Source organism: Octopus sinensis, linkage group LG9, assembly GCF_006345805.1.
Source record: "Octopus sinensis linkage group LG9, ASM634580v1, whole genome shotgun sequence".
In the NCBI taxonomy this organism is placed as follows: Eukaryota; Metazoa; Mollusca; class Cephalopoda; order Octopoda; family Octopodidae; genus Octopus; species Octopus sinensis.
The window spans coordinates 68,001,223-68,018,784 of NC_043005.1; the positions used below are offsets into that span (position 1 = coordinate 68,001,223).

General features: G+C 40.2%; 1 protein-coding gene across 1 annotated transcript in view; it reads left to right on the forward strand.

The window, feature by feature from the left end:
* LOC115215623 (splicing factor 3A subunit 3) overlaps positions 1–17,562 on the forward strand; it is a 140,712-nt gene that overhangs the window by 1,451 nt on the left and 121,699 nt on the right. Inside the window, exons 2-3 of the mRNA XM_029784857.2 lie at positions 14,083–14,130; positions 16,093–16,145. Coding sequence (XP_029640717.1) covers positions 14,083–14,130; positions 16,093–16,145 — 101 coding nt within the window. The remainder of the gene's footprint in view (positions 1–14,082; positions 14,131–16,092; positions 16,146–17,562) is intronic.

The window sequence follows — 17,562 nt, forward strand, 5'->3', positions numbered from 1 at the left end:
GGTCCAGGCTCCAGTTGTCTGTTTTGGTATGGTTTGTATGGCTGGATGCCCTTGATAACGCTGCACACACACATATATATATAGTGAAGGCGCGTGGCTTAGTGGTTAGGGATTCCTGGTGACGTGTTGTGTCCTTGAGCAAGACACTTTATTTCATGTTGCTCCAGTCCACTCAGCTGGCAATAATGAGTTGTACCTGTATTTCAAAGGGTCGGCCTTGTCACACTCTGTGCCATTCTGAATCTCCCTGAGAACTATGTTAGAAGTACATGTGTTTGGGGATTGCTCAGTCACTTGCACGTTAATTTCATGAGCAAGCTGTTCCGTTGATTGTATCAGCTGGGACCCTCATCATCATAACCGACAGAGTGCTCCTTGATATATATATATATATGTACATATATAACAGATAACTTAGTTCAGAGCAAGCTGCTATTCCTTTCATTCACGGGAGAAGGCCTTTGACAGGGTGATGATTAAGAAAAATGTGAAGGTTAATGGTTTATGAAAGCCATGAAACCCATTTCTTTACTACCCACAAGGGGCTAAACACAGAGTAGATAAACAAGGACAGACAAACGGATTAAGTTGATTACATCGACCCCTGGTACTTATTTAATCGACCCCGAAAGGATGAAAGGCAAAGTTGACCTCGGCGGAATTTGAACTCACAACGTAACGGCAGACGAAATACCGCTAAGCATTTCGCCCGGCGTCCTAACGTTTCTGCCAGCTGTCTGTGAGTTATGAGTTGATAATGAGTTAGGTGAGAAATTTAGCATACCAGTTTTGTGTCCATCAGGACTTGATTCTCAGCTCTCTCTTTTGTATATAAACGTCTCTGGGTGATAACAGGAGTTACAGACTGGCTATGAAATCTCCTTTATATTGACACTCATTTGGAGAGAACTCTCAAGCATGGATGCATGTGAATCTGACTCAGCTTTGGAGAGAAATGGATGCAAAGCCTAAAAAATAAACCTAATGAAGACAGCATTTTTAATGATTATTTGCATAATTATTCTCAATATGTCCTGGCAGGTTTGAATGCAAAGTATACTGGTTGCAGTTTTGCATGCACTACTGGGATACACAATCTGCAGAAAAGGAATTAGTATGAATTCCATATGATGACCCAGGTAGGCTGATCATCATCATGATCATCGTTTAGCGTCCGCTTTCCATGCTCACATGAATGGTGCTCTTTATGTGCCTGGCTTCAACCTCGACTGGCTTCCGTGTCGGTGGCACATGAAAAGCACCATCCAAATCGTGGCCGAAGCCAGTGCCGCCTCAACTGGCTTCCGTGCAGGTGGCACGTAAAATGCACCAACCCGACCATGGCCGATGCCAGCCTCGCTTGGCTCCAGTGCAGGTGGCACATAAAATCACCCACTACACTCTCGGAGTGGTTGGCGTTAGGAAGGGCATCCAGCTGTAGAAACACTGCCAGATCCGACTGGCCTGGTGCAGCCTTCGGGCTCCCCAGACCCCAGTTGAACCGTCCAACCCATGCTAGCATGGAAAACGGACGCTAAACGATGATGATGATGATGATGATGATATATATATATATATATATATATATATCTTGGCTAGCATGGGAGTGTGTATGGAGAACAATGAAGAGTAGCATCTGAAATGTCGTTGAAGATCGATCCTCAAGCTGTAGTTTCAGTACATATGTGTCATCATTTAACATCCATCTTCCGTACTGGCATGGGTTGGTTGGTTCAACAGGATCTGATGAGTTGGAGGGCTGCATCATGCTCCAGTGTCTGCTATGGCACAGTACCTCCGACTGGATACTCTTCCTAATGCCGACCGCTTTACAGAGTAATACTGGGTGCATTTTTGAGGCACCTGCACCAGTGAGGTTACCATGTAACTTGCAAGATTTGCAAGTCCCTCAACTGAGTGAGAATATAGTGGAGAGGAAGGTGGCCTTATATTAGGTGTTGAGAGGTTAAAGTATGAAAGAAGAGACAAGAATGGGTTTATCGTAAGCAGAAAAATTGTTCAGAGGGCAATTTTTCGAGTAGAAGTATTATTTCTAAAATTACAACATGTACACCCATTTTATTGGGTTGTCTGGAAAGTTCGTGCTGATTTTTAAAGGAAAGGAAAAGGTCAATAAATACTTGCCATTACATCTTTAATCAACCAAATATGAACCATTTTGTTGCACAATGCATCTTCATCTTTCCTTTAACTTGAAAATACCCTCTCCCCAGAATTGAGGTGGTTTCATGGCAATTCATCAGGGTATCTTTTTATGTCATCCAAGGAATTGAAATTTTTACCATTAAGACTATTCTGTTGAGACCTGAATAAGTGGAAATCCGAAGGAGCAATATCTGGTGAATATGGAGGGTGGGGTAACAAATCCCAGCCGAGCTGCAGCAATTTTTGTCTGGTTCCCATAGCATCAAGTGCCGAAAATGAACTGCCTTATCTTCCATTTCAAAGGGTTACAGAATTAACACAGGTTATAGGAACATAAACCTTCTTCCACGAAAAGATAGCTTAAACTGTGCTCTAAATGGAGGTGTAGTCAAATTCTATTTTATGAACTCAACCATGTTCTTAAAATAAGTCGAAAGGTAAGCTACTATAAATCAGCATGAACTTTCCGGACAACCCAATACTTTTTGATTCATCTTCATGGAGGTGGGAGTAGTTGATTGAATCAACCTAGCCAAAATACCTGCAAAAGAGTGGATTCTGCTAAAACCACTCAAGGACCAGGTTAAACTGAGTGACAGTCCACCATTCTATAAAAGATGAAGTTCATCCAATGAATTTCTATACAATTTCCATCTACTCAGTTTCATGCACTGGGCTTGTTTACTTTTTGGTACATTATGGTAGAAGTCACATGTCCAAGATGCTGTGAAATAGGATTAAACCAAAAACCATATGATTGTTTTCTATGTGGTATTTTAAAATTTCTGTATTGGATCCTGTGTACTGTGTTTTCATCTATCTTTTTTATCATTTACTTGTTTCAGTCATTAGACTACAGCCATTCTGGGGCTTTGCCTTGAAGAATTTTTAGTCATATGAATCTATCCCAGTACTTTTTAAAGCCTGGTACTTATTCTGTTGATCTCTTTTGCTGAACTGCTAAGTTACAGGGATACAAACACACCAACACCAGTTAAGTGGTGGTGGGGGATAAATACACACACATACACACACACATGCATACACATACATATGACTGGCTTCTTCTAGTTTCTATCTATCATATCTACTCACAAGCTTTTGGTCAGCCTGAAGCTATAGTAGAAGTCACTAATCCAAGGTGCCATGCAGTGGGACTGAGCCTGGAACCATGTGGTTGGGAAGCAAGCTTCTTGCCACACAGCCACACTTGTGAGGATCTGGCTGGACGACAGCTTGTGTTGGTTGGTCACATACCATATGGTCATGATGGATGATAAAGTATTAATATCTCACATGAACTGAAGAGAGGAGGAGAGTAGAGCCCATGTGGTGCAAAGGAGTGAAGAGAGAAGATTAATTCCACTTCACGGCAAAGGCGGGAGTGTAGATGGCCCTGCACAAAGATAGTCTGAACACAAGCTGATGTTGTAGCAAATGACCGGTAGAGCGGAAATGGTGTGAGACCGGGGTGTCATTGTTGAGTCTGATGTCTTGGAAGTGCTTCGTGAACTGGTCAGCCAAGCAAAGTCCTTTTTCACCGATGTACAGGGAAGGACAGAGAAAGCAGGAGATACAGTAAATGACATTACTAGAAGTGCAGGTAAAGGAGTTGGTGATGTGATAGGGACAATGATGGGTACCTGTGAGGATGGTGGTGTTGGAGAGGTAGGGGCAAGTGTGACAGCATGGGTGGGAGCAGGGGAACATGCCAGGTTGAGAGGAGGTGGTTAGGTAAGAAACTATGGACCAGGAGGTCACATAGGTTCTGGGCTCGTTTGAAGGCAAGAAGGGGTAGGTTGGAGAAGATATGTGAGGTGGAGTGGTGGTAGGTGAGGGAAGACGAGCAATAGTGGGATGGGTGCGAGGAGAAAGAGCAGAGATATGGTCCATAGGTTATACACTGGCTAGGGCAGTGTGGACAGTGGTGGACATGTAGGATGAAATGGTAAGCCATGAGTTGAGACTGAGCCTCAAAGTCATGGTTGTCACTGCAGAGCCTGCACAGATGGAGAGCTTGGTGTGGGTAGGGTGGGAGGAGGAGAAGTTAATGTAGTAGTGTGAGTCAGTGTGGATGGAGTTAGTGAGAGCAGAGTGGTGTATTCTGACAGAAATGTCAAAAAATTGAGATAGTCTGGAGAATTCGAGGGCAGGATGGAAGGATTGGACAAAAGCATTGCAGTTCAGAAATGCAATCGACGGAGCTATTGAAGTTTATAAAAAGGCAGCACCAGCAACTACCCATCACTATGTTCCTCATCATCATCATCATCATCATCATCTAGCGTCCGTTTTCCATGCTAGCATGGGTTGGACGGTTCAACTGGGGTCTGTGAAGCCAGAAGGCTGCATCAGGCCCAGTCTGATCTGGCAGTGTTTCTACGGCTGGATGCCCTTCCTAACGCCAACCACTCCGCGAGTTGGGTTCTTTTTACGCGCCACCCGCACAGGTGGCAGACGGAGCTGGCAAACGGCCACGAACGGATGGTGCTTTTACGTGGCACTGGCACGGAGGCCAGTCGGGGCGGTGCTGGCAACGGCCACGAACAGATAGTGCTTTTTACGTGCCACCGGCACGGGGGCCAGGCGAGGCTGGCAGAAGACACTCCTAAGTTCTGGTATCAAACTCCTTCATCACTCATGGCTAACAGGAGGTGATGCTTGTGATAGTGGGGCACTTTACTCACTCTAATATCTCTCCCAAAATCAAAATCACATTCGATGACTGGCATCCGTACTAGCGGGGTGCAAAGAGCACCATACGAGCGTGATAATTGACTGAGTGGCTAACCGGCTTCCATGCAAGTGGCACTTAAAAGGCACCATTCGAGTGTGATCATTACCTGTGTCGCCTTACTGGCACTTGTGCCCGTGCTAGTAGGGTGCCAAGAGCACCATTTGAGCGTGATCGTTACCAACGTCGCCTTACTGGCACCTGTGCTGGTGGCACCTGTAAAAAGATTTGAGCAAAGTCGTTGCCAGTACCGCCTGACTGGCCCCAGTGCCAGTGGCACATAAAAAGCACCCACTACACTCTCAGAGTGGTTGGCGTTAGGAAGGGCACCCAGCTGTAGAAACTCTGCCAAATCTAGATTGGAGCCTGGCGCAGCCATCTGGTTCACCAGCCCTCAGTCAAAATCGTCCAACCCATGGAAAGCGGATGTTAAACGATGATGTATTTATCTAAAATATATGGCTGAAGTAACTGTCTTGTATGTAGATGAGATCAACTCATTGGATAAACATAACAGCAGAATGATAATGTGCTATAGATTATGAATGAAACAAGACAAGAACAAACCATTTCCAGTGAACACAATGCAAAAAAAGAGAAGACACTCCTAAGAGTGTGGGCAGAGTTTATAAAAGCTTGAATCATCACCATCATCATTTAACGTCCGTTTTCCATGCTAGCATGGGTTGGACGGTTCGACTGGGGTCTGGGAAGCCAGGAGGCTGCACCAGGCTCCAGTCTGATCTGGCAGTGTTTCTATAGCTGGATGCCCTTCTTAATGCCAATCACTCCGTGAGTACAGTGGGTGCTTTTTACATGCCACCAACACAGGGGCCAGAGGAGGCTGGCAATGGCCACGATGGGTTGGTACTTTTTAAGTGCCACTGGCAAGGACATAAAAATAATAAAAAAAAATATGCAGTACTGTTTCTACTTTGCAAATTTTCACCTATTGCAGGGGTGTTTTGGAACATAACACCTTCGATAGTTAAGGAATTTCTGTATATATATATATTATAGGCCTTCAGTTTCTGTCTATCACATCCACTCGTGAGGTTTTGGTTGGCTCGGGCTGTTGTAAAAAAAAAACACATGCCCAAGGTGATGCTGTGCAGTGGAACTGAATCCAAAACTACATGATTGGAGAAAGCAAGGTTCTTAACCACACAGCTACTTGTGTACCAACAAACCATTTTAAAGTCGTCGATTCACTTGAGCAAAAAAATCGAGAATTAACAATAAATAAATATATTTATCAGACAGACAAATAGGATTTTGTGGATTTTATTAAGTTGTACTAACAGGTATCAAACCGTTTGTTGTTTTGTTTGTGATTAAAAGTACATTTCACTGTTTTGTTTTTGCTTGTCTTATTAGCTCAGGCTAACTTGTGTGTAAACATTTTCTTGAAGTGTATGTATGATGTAATGTGAAAAGTATTGGTTGTGTTTACTGGAAATGGTTTGTTCTTGTCTTGTTTCATTTATCTCTTATATAAAATCCGTTCTGTCTGTCTGTGTGTGTGTGTCTTCTCAGTTCTCGGGCATCCTCCATCCGATTGCGCTCCAATTTGATATGTAGATACTGATGGTATCAGGGCGTGTATATGTCTTGAAAAAATTACAAAAATCGATTCCAGGTGAGAATGCGATCGATAAAGCCGTTTTTGTCCTGCTTTTCTTCCATCAACCTCTACATAACTGAACCTTCCAATTTTTGTTGTTTTTGTACTGTTTAAAGGCACGTTTCTTTCCTGCCAAGCTTACTGTTTAAACCGTGTTTGTGTTCTCCCAGTCAACAGCCTTATCATTACTGGGGTTGATATAATTGACTCAATCCCTTTGTCTGTCCTTGTTTGTCCCCTCTATGTTTAGCCCCTTGTGGGCAATAAAGAAATAAGGACAAGCACGAGTGCTATAGAGGAGATACATAGATACAAAGCTATCCTGCTAACAACATTGTGTGAAGAGACACACAACTACACAGAAGACTGCCACTCCTGCTACTTAATTCTTCCTATAACATTAAGTGACACAAAGTTCACTCACACATGCACATGTAAACAGCCAAAACCACACTCACACATATGCTATTACACACACAGACTTGCACACACGCACATACCTCCTTCACTTACACTCTCCTGTCTTAGAAAGAAAATTTTCTTCACCCATTTCCTTCCAGGCATTTCAAAATGTAACCAAATGTGAATCATTGGCAATTTCCTTCCTCCGTCTTCTCTTCTGTTGAACTTTCCTCTGTTTCCAAAGATGAGTGTCTGCTCGAAACGTTAAACCATCTTTCTTTCCTTCCCTGAGCATCTGCTAATACATTACCTGTACCATGTCCTTGCATTGCGTTTTTTGTGTTTGTTCTTTTTCGGATTTACTATATATATATATATATAAAATAAAAAAAAAAGAGGTTGAATGAAAGGGAGATTATAAAGTGCTAGTGATCCCAACAAGAGAAGGTGCGTGTGTGTGTGACCATCTTGGAAGCAAATTAGTTTGATTCCTTTTGTTATTCAAGAACAAGCTGCGAGCTGGCAGAATTGTTAGCCTGCTGGGCGAAATGATTAGTGGTATTTCGTCTGCTGTTACGTTCTGAGTTCAAATTCTGTCGAGGTTGACTTTACCTTTCATCCTTTTGGGTCGATAAATTAAGTACCAGTTACGCACTGGGGTCGATATAATCGACTTAATCCGTTTGTCTGCCCTTGTTTGTCTTCTCTGTGTTTGGCCCCTTGTGGGTAGTAAAGAAATAGGTATTTCGTCTGCTGCTACATTGAGTTCAAATTCCGCTGAAGTCCACTTTGCCTTTCATCCTTTTTGGTTGATATATTAAGTGCTACTTGAGTATTGGGGTTGATGTGATTGACTGCCCCCCTCCCCACAAAATCCAGACCTTGTGCCTATAGTAGAAAAGATTATTCAAGAACTATGTTGATTGATATTTGTTACGTTGGTTCCTGCATCAGTTGTTTTATTACAATCTGTCTTAATAGTCTTTCAAAGTTTGAGGGGCTGATTCTGTCTTTTGCTCACAAGCAATATTATGCTATGGCTTATTTCATCTGTATGAGTTAATTATACTCTATTCACTCTGAATTAATTCCTGATTGAGATATCAGTCTAGCCTGGCGTGGTTCATAATTTCTTCTATGTCAACCCCAAATTAGAGCTGTGGTTAGTTTCATAAGCCATTGTTATTAATTATTGTATTTGTCTGCCCTTTGAATTGAATGAACTAAGACATTTTCCTCCTGAGTGAGAGATTGTCTGTTAACTTAAAGCATGTGACACAAATGTGCATTAATAGAACCTTTATTTTAAGCTCATTTTAACATATATACTTACTTTACTTTTACTTGTTTCAGTCATGTGACTGTGGCCATGCTTGAGCACCGCCTTTAGTCGAGCAAATCGACCCCCAGGACTTATTCTTTGTAAGCCTAGTACTTATTCTGTTGGTCCCTTTTGCCAAACCGCTAAGTTACAGATGTAAACACACCAGCATCAGTTGTCAAGCGATGTTGGGGGGACAAACACAGACACACAAACATATACACACACACATATATATATATACATATATACGACGGGCTACTTTCAGTTTCCGTCAACCAAATCCACTCATAAGGCTTTGGTCGGCCCGCGGCTATAGTAGAAAACACTTGCCCAAGGTGCCACGCAGTGGGACTGAACCTGGAACCATGTGGTTGGTAAGCAAGCTACTTACCACACAGCCACTCCTATGCCTATGTGACTATTCTTTCTGCAATTCCATTTGATTTTGGAAGTAATTTCATTGGTTTACATTCAATCTTATCAAGTTGGTATACAAGTCATGGCAAAATTCACAGGAATTGTCAGACACTGATATTTCTGGAACACTCTTTCTGACAAACAAAGTTCTTAATATCTGCCTAACTGTTACATCATCATCATCATCATTATTTAATGTTTGTTGTCCATGTTGGGATAGGGTGGATGGTTGGACCAGGGCTGGCAAGCTGGGCAGCTGCACCATACTCCAGTCTGTTTTGGCATGGTTTCTATGGTTGTATGTCCTTCCTAATGCCAGCCATTTTACAGAGTGTGGGTGCTTTTATGTGGTGTCACATGCACACTTTTACATAGCACTCCATGGGTACTTTTTATGTGGCACTGCTGCACAGGTACTTTTACATGGCACCACCTCAAGAGATTGGTCTAAGCACTTCAGCTGTATGGTACAGGTCTTCTTGAGAATGGCCAGGTATCTCAGTCCTTTGTCATCTCGCCTGAAAGGCTCACCTTCCTGAGGTCACTCTTCAGCACTTCATCCCATGTCTTCCTGGGTCTCCCACTTCCACCTGTTCCATCCACCTTGAGAGACTAGCACTTCTTTATGGAGCTGTCAGCGTCCATCCACATCGCATGACCAAACCAGCACAGTCTTCTCTCTTGCACACAGCAACCAATTCCTCTTATACCTAACATCTCTCTCAGAACACTGGCACTCTGTCAAACATGTACACTTACATTACACATCCAGCGGAGGATACGTGTCTCATTCCTTTCTAACCTTTGCATGCCCTCTGCATTCTGGGCCCACATCTCACTACCAGTTGCCCTGAAATATACCTGTTGATAGCTTAAAGGTTTTGTATTAATAGTTGTCAGTAATAAATGTGTGGACCATGTGGTCAGTCTTTCAATGGCATTCACTATAGCAACTGTTACTTTGGCCAGGTGTAGTAACTCTTTCATGCTAGGTATGTCGCAGTGTAATTATCATCACCATTTCTTCATCACTGTTTAAAGTCTACCCTCCATGCTAGCCTGCACCAGACTTCTGTGACTGTTTTAGCAGGAATTTTACAGCTGGTGTTAGAACAGGCATCCAGGTGTAAAAATCCTGCCAAAACAGTCACAGAAATCTGGTGCAGGTTTCTGCCTGGCCATCTCTTGTGAAACCGTCCCACCTATGCTAGTATGAATGGTGGACATTAAACGGTGATGATTACACTCTGACACATCTAGCATCATCTCATGGTACACCAATGTGATAAACTCACAAGCATACTGGTTGCAGTGCACTGGTCTAGAATAGTGCTCCGCAACCTTTCTGCAATTGCAGTACACTTATAAAGGTTACCACTATAGACACAAATCTCTTTCCTGTTGTAAAGAATGCTATGCTGTCTCCTATATGTCTTTCCCAAATTTCTTCTGTTTCTTCCTGTGGCGCGTGTTCAATTCTTCTGCTTTATTCGAAAATGTTCTGAATATGACCGTCTTCATTTCCATTTTCGCTTTTTCCCCCCTCTGGCAGGGTCATTTTTATATTTGACTCTTCCTTCTCTACCATGCTACTATATTTCTTTATCAGTTCTCTATTCCACTGTAACATCTCCTGTTTCAGCACACTTGGGTCTAGGGGAACTCGGCCTCCAATAGCTTCTGCATAACTTCTCATTTTTCTCAATTATTCACTACCACCCAACAATGGTGGTTTCACATAAAAAAATTCGGCTAGAGTTCTTCAAAAAATCAACAACAAAAAGTGGCTTGGTAGCTGTCGATGCCTATCTACCTTTGAAAACATATATATTTCAAGTGAAATACATTCATTGATTTTTAAAAATAGAAATAATACATTTCTATATCTCTCAGAGAGATTTATGCAGTAGCAGCATGATAAAGTGATAGTATGTTGTCAACTTAATGTGACATACAGTCTGATGATGAGCAATGAGTCTGAAACTGGCTTTGCTGGGTGGAGGTGCTTGTCTCCACTTTGAAAATATAATGACACAAGAAATGTGTCAAGTCCAACAGGAAATTATGTTTCTTAGGGCTAAATAACAGTAGCATTCTTCCCTTTCATGGGACTGTCACATGAAGTTGACAACATATCACTTTATCGTGCTGCTACTTTATCATGCTGAGAGATTTAGAAATGTTCCTAAATCTCTGAGAGAGATTTAGGAACGTATTATTTCTATAGGGTTGATTTGTTTAACCCTTTAGCATTTAAACCGGCCATATCCAGCCAAAAGTATTCTGCCTGTTTTATGTTCAAACTGGCCAGATCTGGTCTCTCACACCAACCCTACAATATTGTTTTAAAAAGTAACAGCTACCTCATCAAAATCTCATAGCTACAAGATAATGCAGGATTAGCTCAAAACAATGTAGATGAAAAAGCATTAATTTTGGCAGAATAATGCAAACACTAAAGGGTTAACTAAAACCCTTCAAGTCAGTACCCCAGCATAGCTGCTGTACAGTGACTGAAACAAGTAATTGATAATAGATAATAGAAGGTTTGATAGGTACATGTTAAAATATTAGTCAAACAGTAATACAAAGACTAGGATTCCTCTTTTGAGCCAAGAACTACTTTAGTCTTGATCAGTTGGTAAATCTCTGCAAAGTTCATGTAAGACCGATATTGAAGTACTGCTCACAAAATCTGTAGGCTAATATCATTGCTGTACACACTGACACCTGGGCTCAAATCCAAAAGAAATCCGTCTGGCTGAGCAGCGAGAATTCTTACTGTATATTGCCTACAGTCAAACCCACTAATCTTACCTATCTTTCCTCTATCACCTTTACTGTATCTCACTGCTGACACTCTGCACTGGTCACTTTAGTTAGTCCCTCAATTCTTCTTTTTGAGATTGCAGCCCTCTGAAATTTCATTCGGTACATCATTATCTATTGTGTTGTTCTTTTTTTAAGACAGTAAAATGTGATTTGAGGGAGATTTGGCTGTTTTTAGCAGGTTGAATGATTATATAGAGCAGTGGTTCTTCAACTATTTTTGCTTATGGACCTCTTTGATTCTTATTTTACTCCTATTGGGCTTCCGTAGCCATTTGATGTACATAGGAAAAGACAAAATCCTACTTTTTTTTATAATGAAATACTATTAGGAATTATATTAAAAAAAAGTATTTTATGTATTGTAGAAGTACTATCAATTTATAGCCCATGAATTTTAACAATAAAATCTTACATGGACCCTGGTTGAGAACCACTAATGTGGAGGCTCATGGATGGGTGGAGTTCTTATGGCATGGACTCATGTGAAAGAAGTTTTGATTGTTCTCTTGGCAAACTGACTTAGCCATAAAGAGTATAGAACAAAAGTATGTGTCTTTTAATGTTGAGGTAACATAAAATATTGCCAGATGTTATATTGTTGATAAAAATAGACAAATGCTTTTTAGAGTTTTCCAAAATATTTAATGGTAGATCTCATGACTCAGAATCATATTAGAATTTTTTTTCTTTTTTTTTTGCAATTTGATTCAAAAATTTGTTTTTCTTCAATTTGGAAGTTTTTTTAAATACAAAAGTAATCTTGAATGCATTTTTAAAATAACACAAAAATACACCAGTAAAATATTGAAGATGGCCTAGCTTCTTAGAATGCAAAAAAGGAATTAAATATATTCCTTTTTTGCATTGTAAGAAGCTCTCCGTTTTCACTATTTTGCTATTTTTACTTTTTTTTTTATCTCAATGCTTCAAGCAAGCTCTAATGCTCTTCCAACACAAATATATATTGTATTCCTACATCATGTAAACAGCTACTCTACTTTTCTAGAATTAATAGACTATTTTTAGTTGTGCAGAAACTGATAGACAACATGGGAACCTCTACACATCACATGCCCTGCATAAAATAGGAGCCAAAAGTCCTTCAATATTACAGAAAGAACACATTAGATAATCTTTTCTACTCTAGACACAAGGCCTGAAATTTTGATGGGAGGGAGCCAGTCGATTAGATTGACCCCAGTCTGCAACTGGTACTTAGTTTATCGACCCTGAAAGGATGAAAGGCAAAGTCAACATCGGCGGAATTTGAACTCAGAACATAAAGACAGACAAAATGCCTCTTAGCATTTCATCCAGCGTGCTAATGTTTCTGCCAGCTCGCCGCCTTTGGATAATGTGACCCTTATGTACTCTGTTCTAGAAAAATATGTGATGGTCAAGATTGGAATGCCTTTAATCGTTAAATCTCTTTGATTGAGGCCTAGCTTGCATTTAATCCTTTAGCATTGAAACTGGCCATATCCAGCCAAAATATTGTACTTGTTTTATATTCAAACTGGTCAGATCTGGCTTCTCACACTCACCATACAATGTCCTTGTAAAAATAAACAATCACATCATTGAAATCTTGAAGCTACAATATCATGCATGATTATTCCGTCAAATGTATAGCTTATTTACTCTCTCTTTTACTCTTTCATTTGTTTCAGTCATTTGACTGTGGCCATGCTGGAGCACCACTTTTAGTCAGGCAAATCGACCCCAGGTCTTATTGTTTGTAAGCCTAGTACTTATTCTATCGTTCTCATTTGCCGAACCACTAAGTTATGGGGACGTAAACATACCAGCATCGGTTGTCAAGTGATGTTGGGGGGATAAACACAGACATACAAACACACACACACACACACGATGGGCTTCATCAGTTTCTATCTACCAAATCCATTCACAAGGCTTTGGTCGGTCCGAGGCTATAGTAGAAGACACTTGCCCAAGGTGCCACGCAGTGGGACTGAACATGGAACTATGTGGTTCGTAAGCAAGCTACTTATCACACAGCCACTCCTACGCCTATAAAAAAAGTCATTTGAGGTTCCAGCAAGTTTTGAACTCACGACCGTCTGTGTGTTAAGCAGATGTGATAGCCACTACACCATGGAACCAGCTATATTAGCTTATTTATTCACATTGTTTTGAATTAATCTGAATGCTAAATCATTAGAAATGCTTTAGCAATTAAACTGGCCATATCTGGCCAAAATAATCTACCTGTATTATCTTCTAACTGGCAAGATCCGGCCTCTCCCATTTACCCTACAATATTATTCTATAAAAAACAATGGCATCATTTAAATCTCAAAGCTACAAAGTGAGGCATGACTAATTCATATCAATCTGAATAAACAAGCATTACATTTAACAAAGAAATCTAAATACTGTAGGGTTAAACAGCTACAGACTTATTTGATTGCTGAATTTTAGTTAATGTACCAAAGTGTAAGCTTTGGGTTTCCATTTGCATTCTACTGATTTCTCATATCCACGATTAATCTGTATTAAAATACATAAAAACTGTTTTCCCAGTAACTATTTTCTTAATTTTTTTTCTATTTTTTTTTTCAGCCAAGAGAACAGATCAACTCTGATCAAAGATTGAAATATTTGTTTGATGTAAGTTAACATTTACTCTTTTACTCCTTTACTTGTTTCAGTCATTTGACTGTGGCCATGCTGGAGCACTGCCTTTAGTCGAGCAAATCAACCACAGGACTTATTCTTTGTAAGCCTAATACTTATTCTATCGGTCTTTTGCTGAACCGCTAAGTTACGGGGACGTAAACACATCAGCATTGGTTGTCAAGCGATGTTGGGGGGACAAACACAGACACACAAACATATACACACACATACATATATATATATATATATATATATATACAATGGGCTTCTTTCAGTTTCCATCTACCAAATCCACTCACAAGGCTTTGGTCAGTCCAAGGCTATAGAAGACACTCGCCCAAGGTGCCACGCAGTGGGACTGAACCTGGAACCATGTGGTTGGTAAGCAATCTACTTACCACACAGCCACTCCTACGCCTATATTTTCATTTTCATTCTGTTTTAATTTCATTGGTTTGTTGTATTGAAAGTTGGATCATTACTGTAATCCTGATTACCTAATGAATGAGGAACAAGCCATATCGCATCGCTAGTGCTACAGAGTCTGTAATCAAAATATTTCATTCTCAACTAGCTGCTACTGCTGTCTTGTAATGTTAAGTCATCTCTAATCCAGCAGAGTTTTAAGAAACAGATAGTCAGCTAATAACCAGGCTCTACCTACAAATTCGTTGTTCTAGATTTACTATGCCTCTGTCAAGATGAGGATTATACTGCACGCTTTGGGTTGTAGTGTTGCAATCTAGACATGTGCTTTTATCTAAGTCCAGTCTGCTTTTGTGTGCTTTGCAGAGGTGATCAATGTATATCATAAATCCTTGAGTATAATCTGCATTTTTTCCCCAAAATTTAAAGGTCAAAACCCCTAGTGCATACTATATACGAGGTTAAAAGTGAAAAATATTTTCTGAGCAATGTCCGAATCTCTATTTGCTGTCCGGCAATGTTTATTGAGATGCATTTTGTGATGTTGGGCGCGAAAATACCTTAAGCTAAGCCTGAAAGCAATGAAGTCATAAAAGAATCATCCATATTTATTAAAATAAAAGTATTTAGAACACAAAATAACATGTAACAAAAACAATTTGCAAACATATTTACATTCCCATATAACAGTTAAGAACATCACCATTATTGTATTACGCATGCGCAGAAGTGTTTGTTCGACTAGGTGCTGCTGGCTTAATTATGCACGACTCAAGTTAGAGAAGGGGTGCATATTATACACAAGGTTTAAGTTTTTCAGAGGTACAGCCCCCTAAAAATCCCCTGCGTATTATACTCAAGGGCGGATTATACTCGAGGATTTACGGTACTCAGTCAGAGTGTATCAGTTACTCTTCCTTTTCAGTTATCATTGCTCATGAAAATCATAACTTTGTGTTTAAGGTTAATGAGGCTACCACAATTTTCCTAGGCCCCCACCAGTGGCTTGTGTGCTCCACGTTGGGAATCACTGATCTATTTCATACTGTTTGTTTACAACTAGATGGACTTGTTCTGATTTTGTGTTTAGTGTCTGGCTATGATATCTGAGCAGGGCTAGTTTGACTGTACAAGCATTATTGACACCCAATCAATTTAGCTGTTTGAGATACACTAGTTGTGGGAAAGATATTTGGAATAATTTATGAAACTAAAACTAATTGATTTATCTTTCTTCATGTTAACCTTGAAGTATCTTTACTCTTTTGAACTCAGTGTAACTCTTACTTCATGGTCTATCCTCATTGTCCGTTTTCCATACTGGCATGGGTTGGATGATTTGACCAGAGCTGGCAAGCCAGAGAGCTGCACTAGGTTCCAGTCTGATTTGGCTTGGTTTCTGTAGGTGGATGCCCTTCCTAATGCTAACTGCTTTACAGTGTGTTCTTAGTGCTTTTAACATTTTAATGAATAATAATCATTTTGTAAACTATGAACATTTGGGTTTTTTTCTCTTTCCTTTTGCAGAGATCTGTTGCTTGCACCAATGAACTAAGGGAGCTTTATGAAGATAAAGATGGGTATGTTTGCTACAAGCTGATTTACTTTATTCAAAATAATTTTTTCTCCTGTTTTGTTCTTTTGACACTTTTAATGCTTATGTTACTGCAAGAATATATCATTGTAAATATCTTTATATATAAAAGATAAGTTGTGTGTCTGTCTCCTACGATTTAGATTCCTAACTACTCCCACATTTTGCGGTGCAGTTTAACCAAAACCGGGTATCTTATAGCCGTGATTCATATCAAGCCCTTCTGGGTATTAGCGCGCGTCTACGATGAGTCTACGATTAAAAAAAAAATTTAACATCATTTTTTTCCATTTTAATGCATTTTTTCGCTAATATATAAGGGAAGTAACTCTCTGAATATGTCTACGATGAGTCAACGATTTAAAAAAAAATTTACCATAATTTTTTTCCCATTTTTAATGCATTTTTTGGCTATTTTTGGGCTATAACTCTCTAAAAATGCTTAAATAGTTATTTCCCATACAAACCCGAGCAACGCCGGGCGATACTGATAGTTGTAAATAAAAAGCAAAACAAGGCCACTACCTCATTCAGTAATCTAAAGAATTAAGTAATTAAAACCTAAGCTGCACTTTTATTTTAATACATATTTTAATATATAAATGAAGTGAGTTCATGGCTTGCAGGACGGCCTGCTGTGCTAACCTTGGATCGTAGATTGACTCACTGTCCTTGAGGAGATCTATTGAGTCAAGTACATCAACATCAAAATAAAAATCAAATGGAAATTGTAATTATGATACCTGTGCTGGTGGCACGTAAAAAGCACCATCTGAACGTGGCTGATGCCAGCGGTGACACGTAAAAAGCACCAACCAATTGTGGCTGTTTGCCAGCCTCCTCTGGTCCCTGTGCCGGTGGCACATAAAAAGCATCCACTACACTCATGGAGTGGTTGGCATTAGGAAAGGCATCCAGCTGTAGAAACACTGCCAGATCAGACTGGAGCCTGGCACAGCCTCCTAGCTTCCCAGACCCCGGTCGAACTATCCAACCCATGCTGGCATGGAAAACAGACGTTAAACGAGGATGATGAGGTGTTCAGGCTAAATTTGAAAGTTTGCATAAAAGGTAAGGAAAACACAATATCGCATGCAAAAATAAAAGTATTTTGAAAAAATAAAAAAATAACAAGATTATGGCTAGGAGATAAGTTACTCAAAGTAGCTGCCCTCAGCTTCCACCTCAGCTCTAAGATAACTCTGGAACCTGGCACATGTGTACCTCATTTTGTACCTGGGAAGATCTTTGAACTTTCCTTGATCTTGGCCACCAACTCAGCCTTGGCAGTTGGTGTCTTTCTTAACCATGTGCCACATATAGTAATCCATGGGATTACTATCAAAGGGATTAGGAGGTTAGAAATTGCAACTGGTGAAATTGTAAAAATTCTCTGACAACCA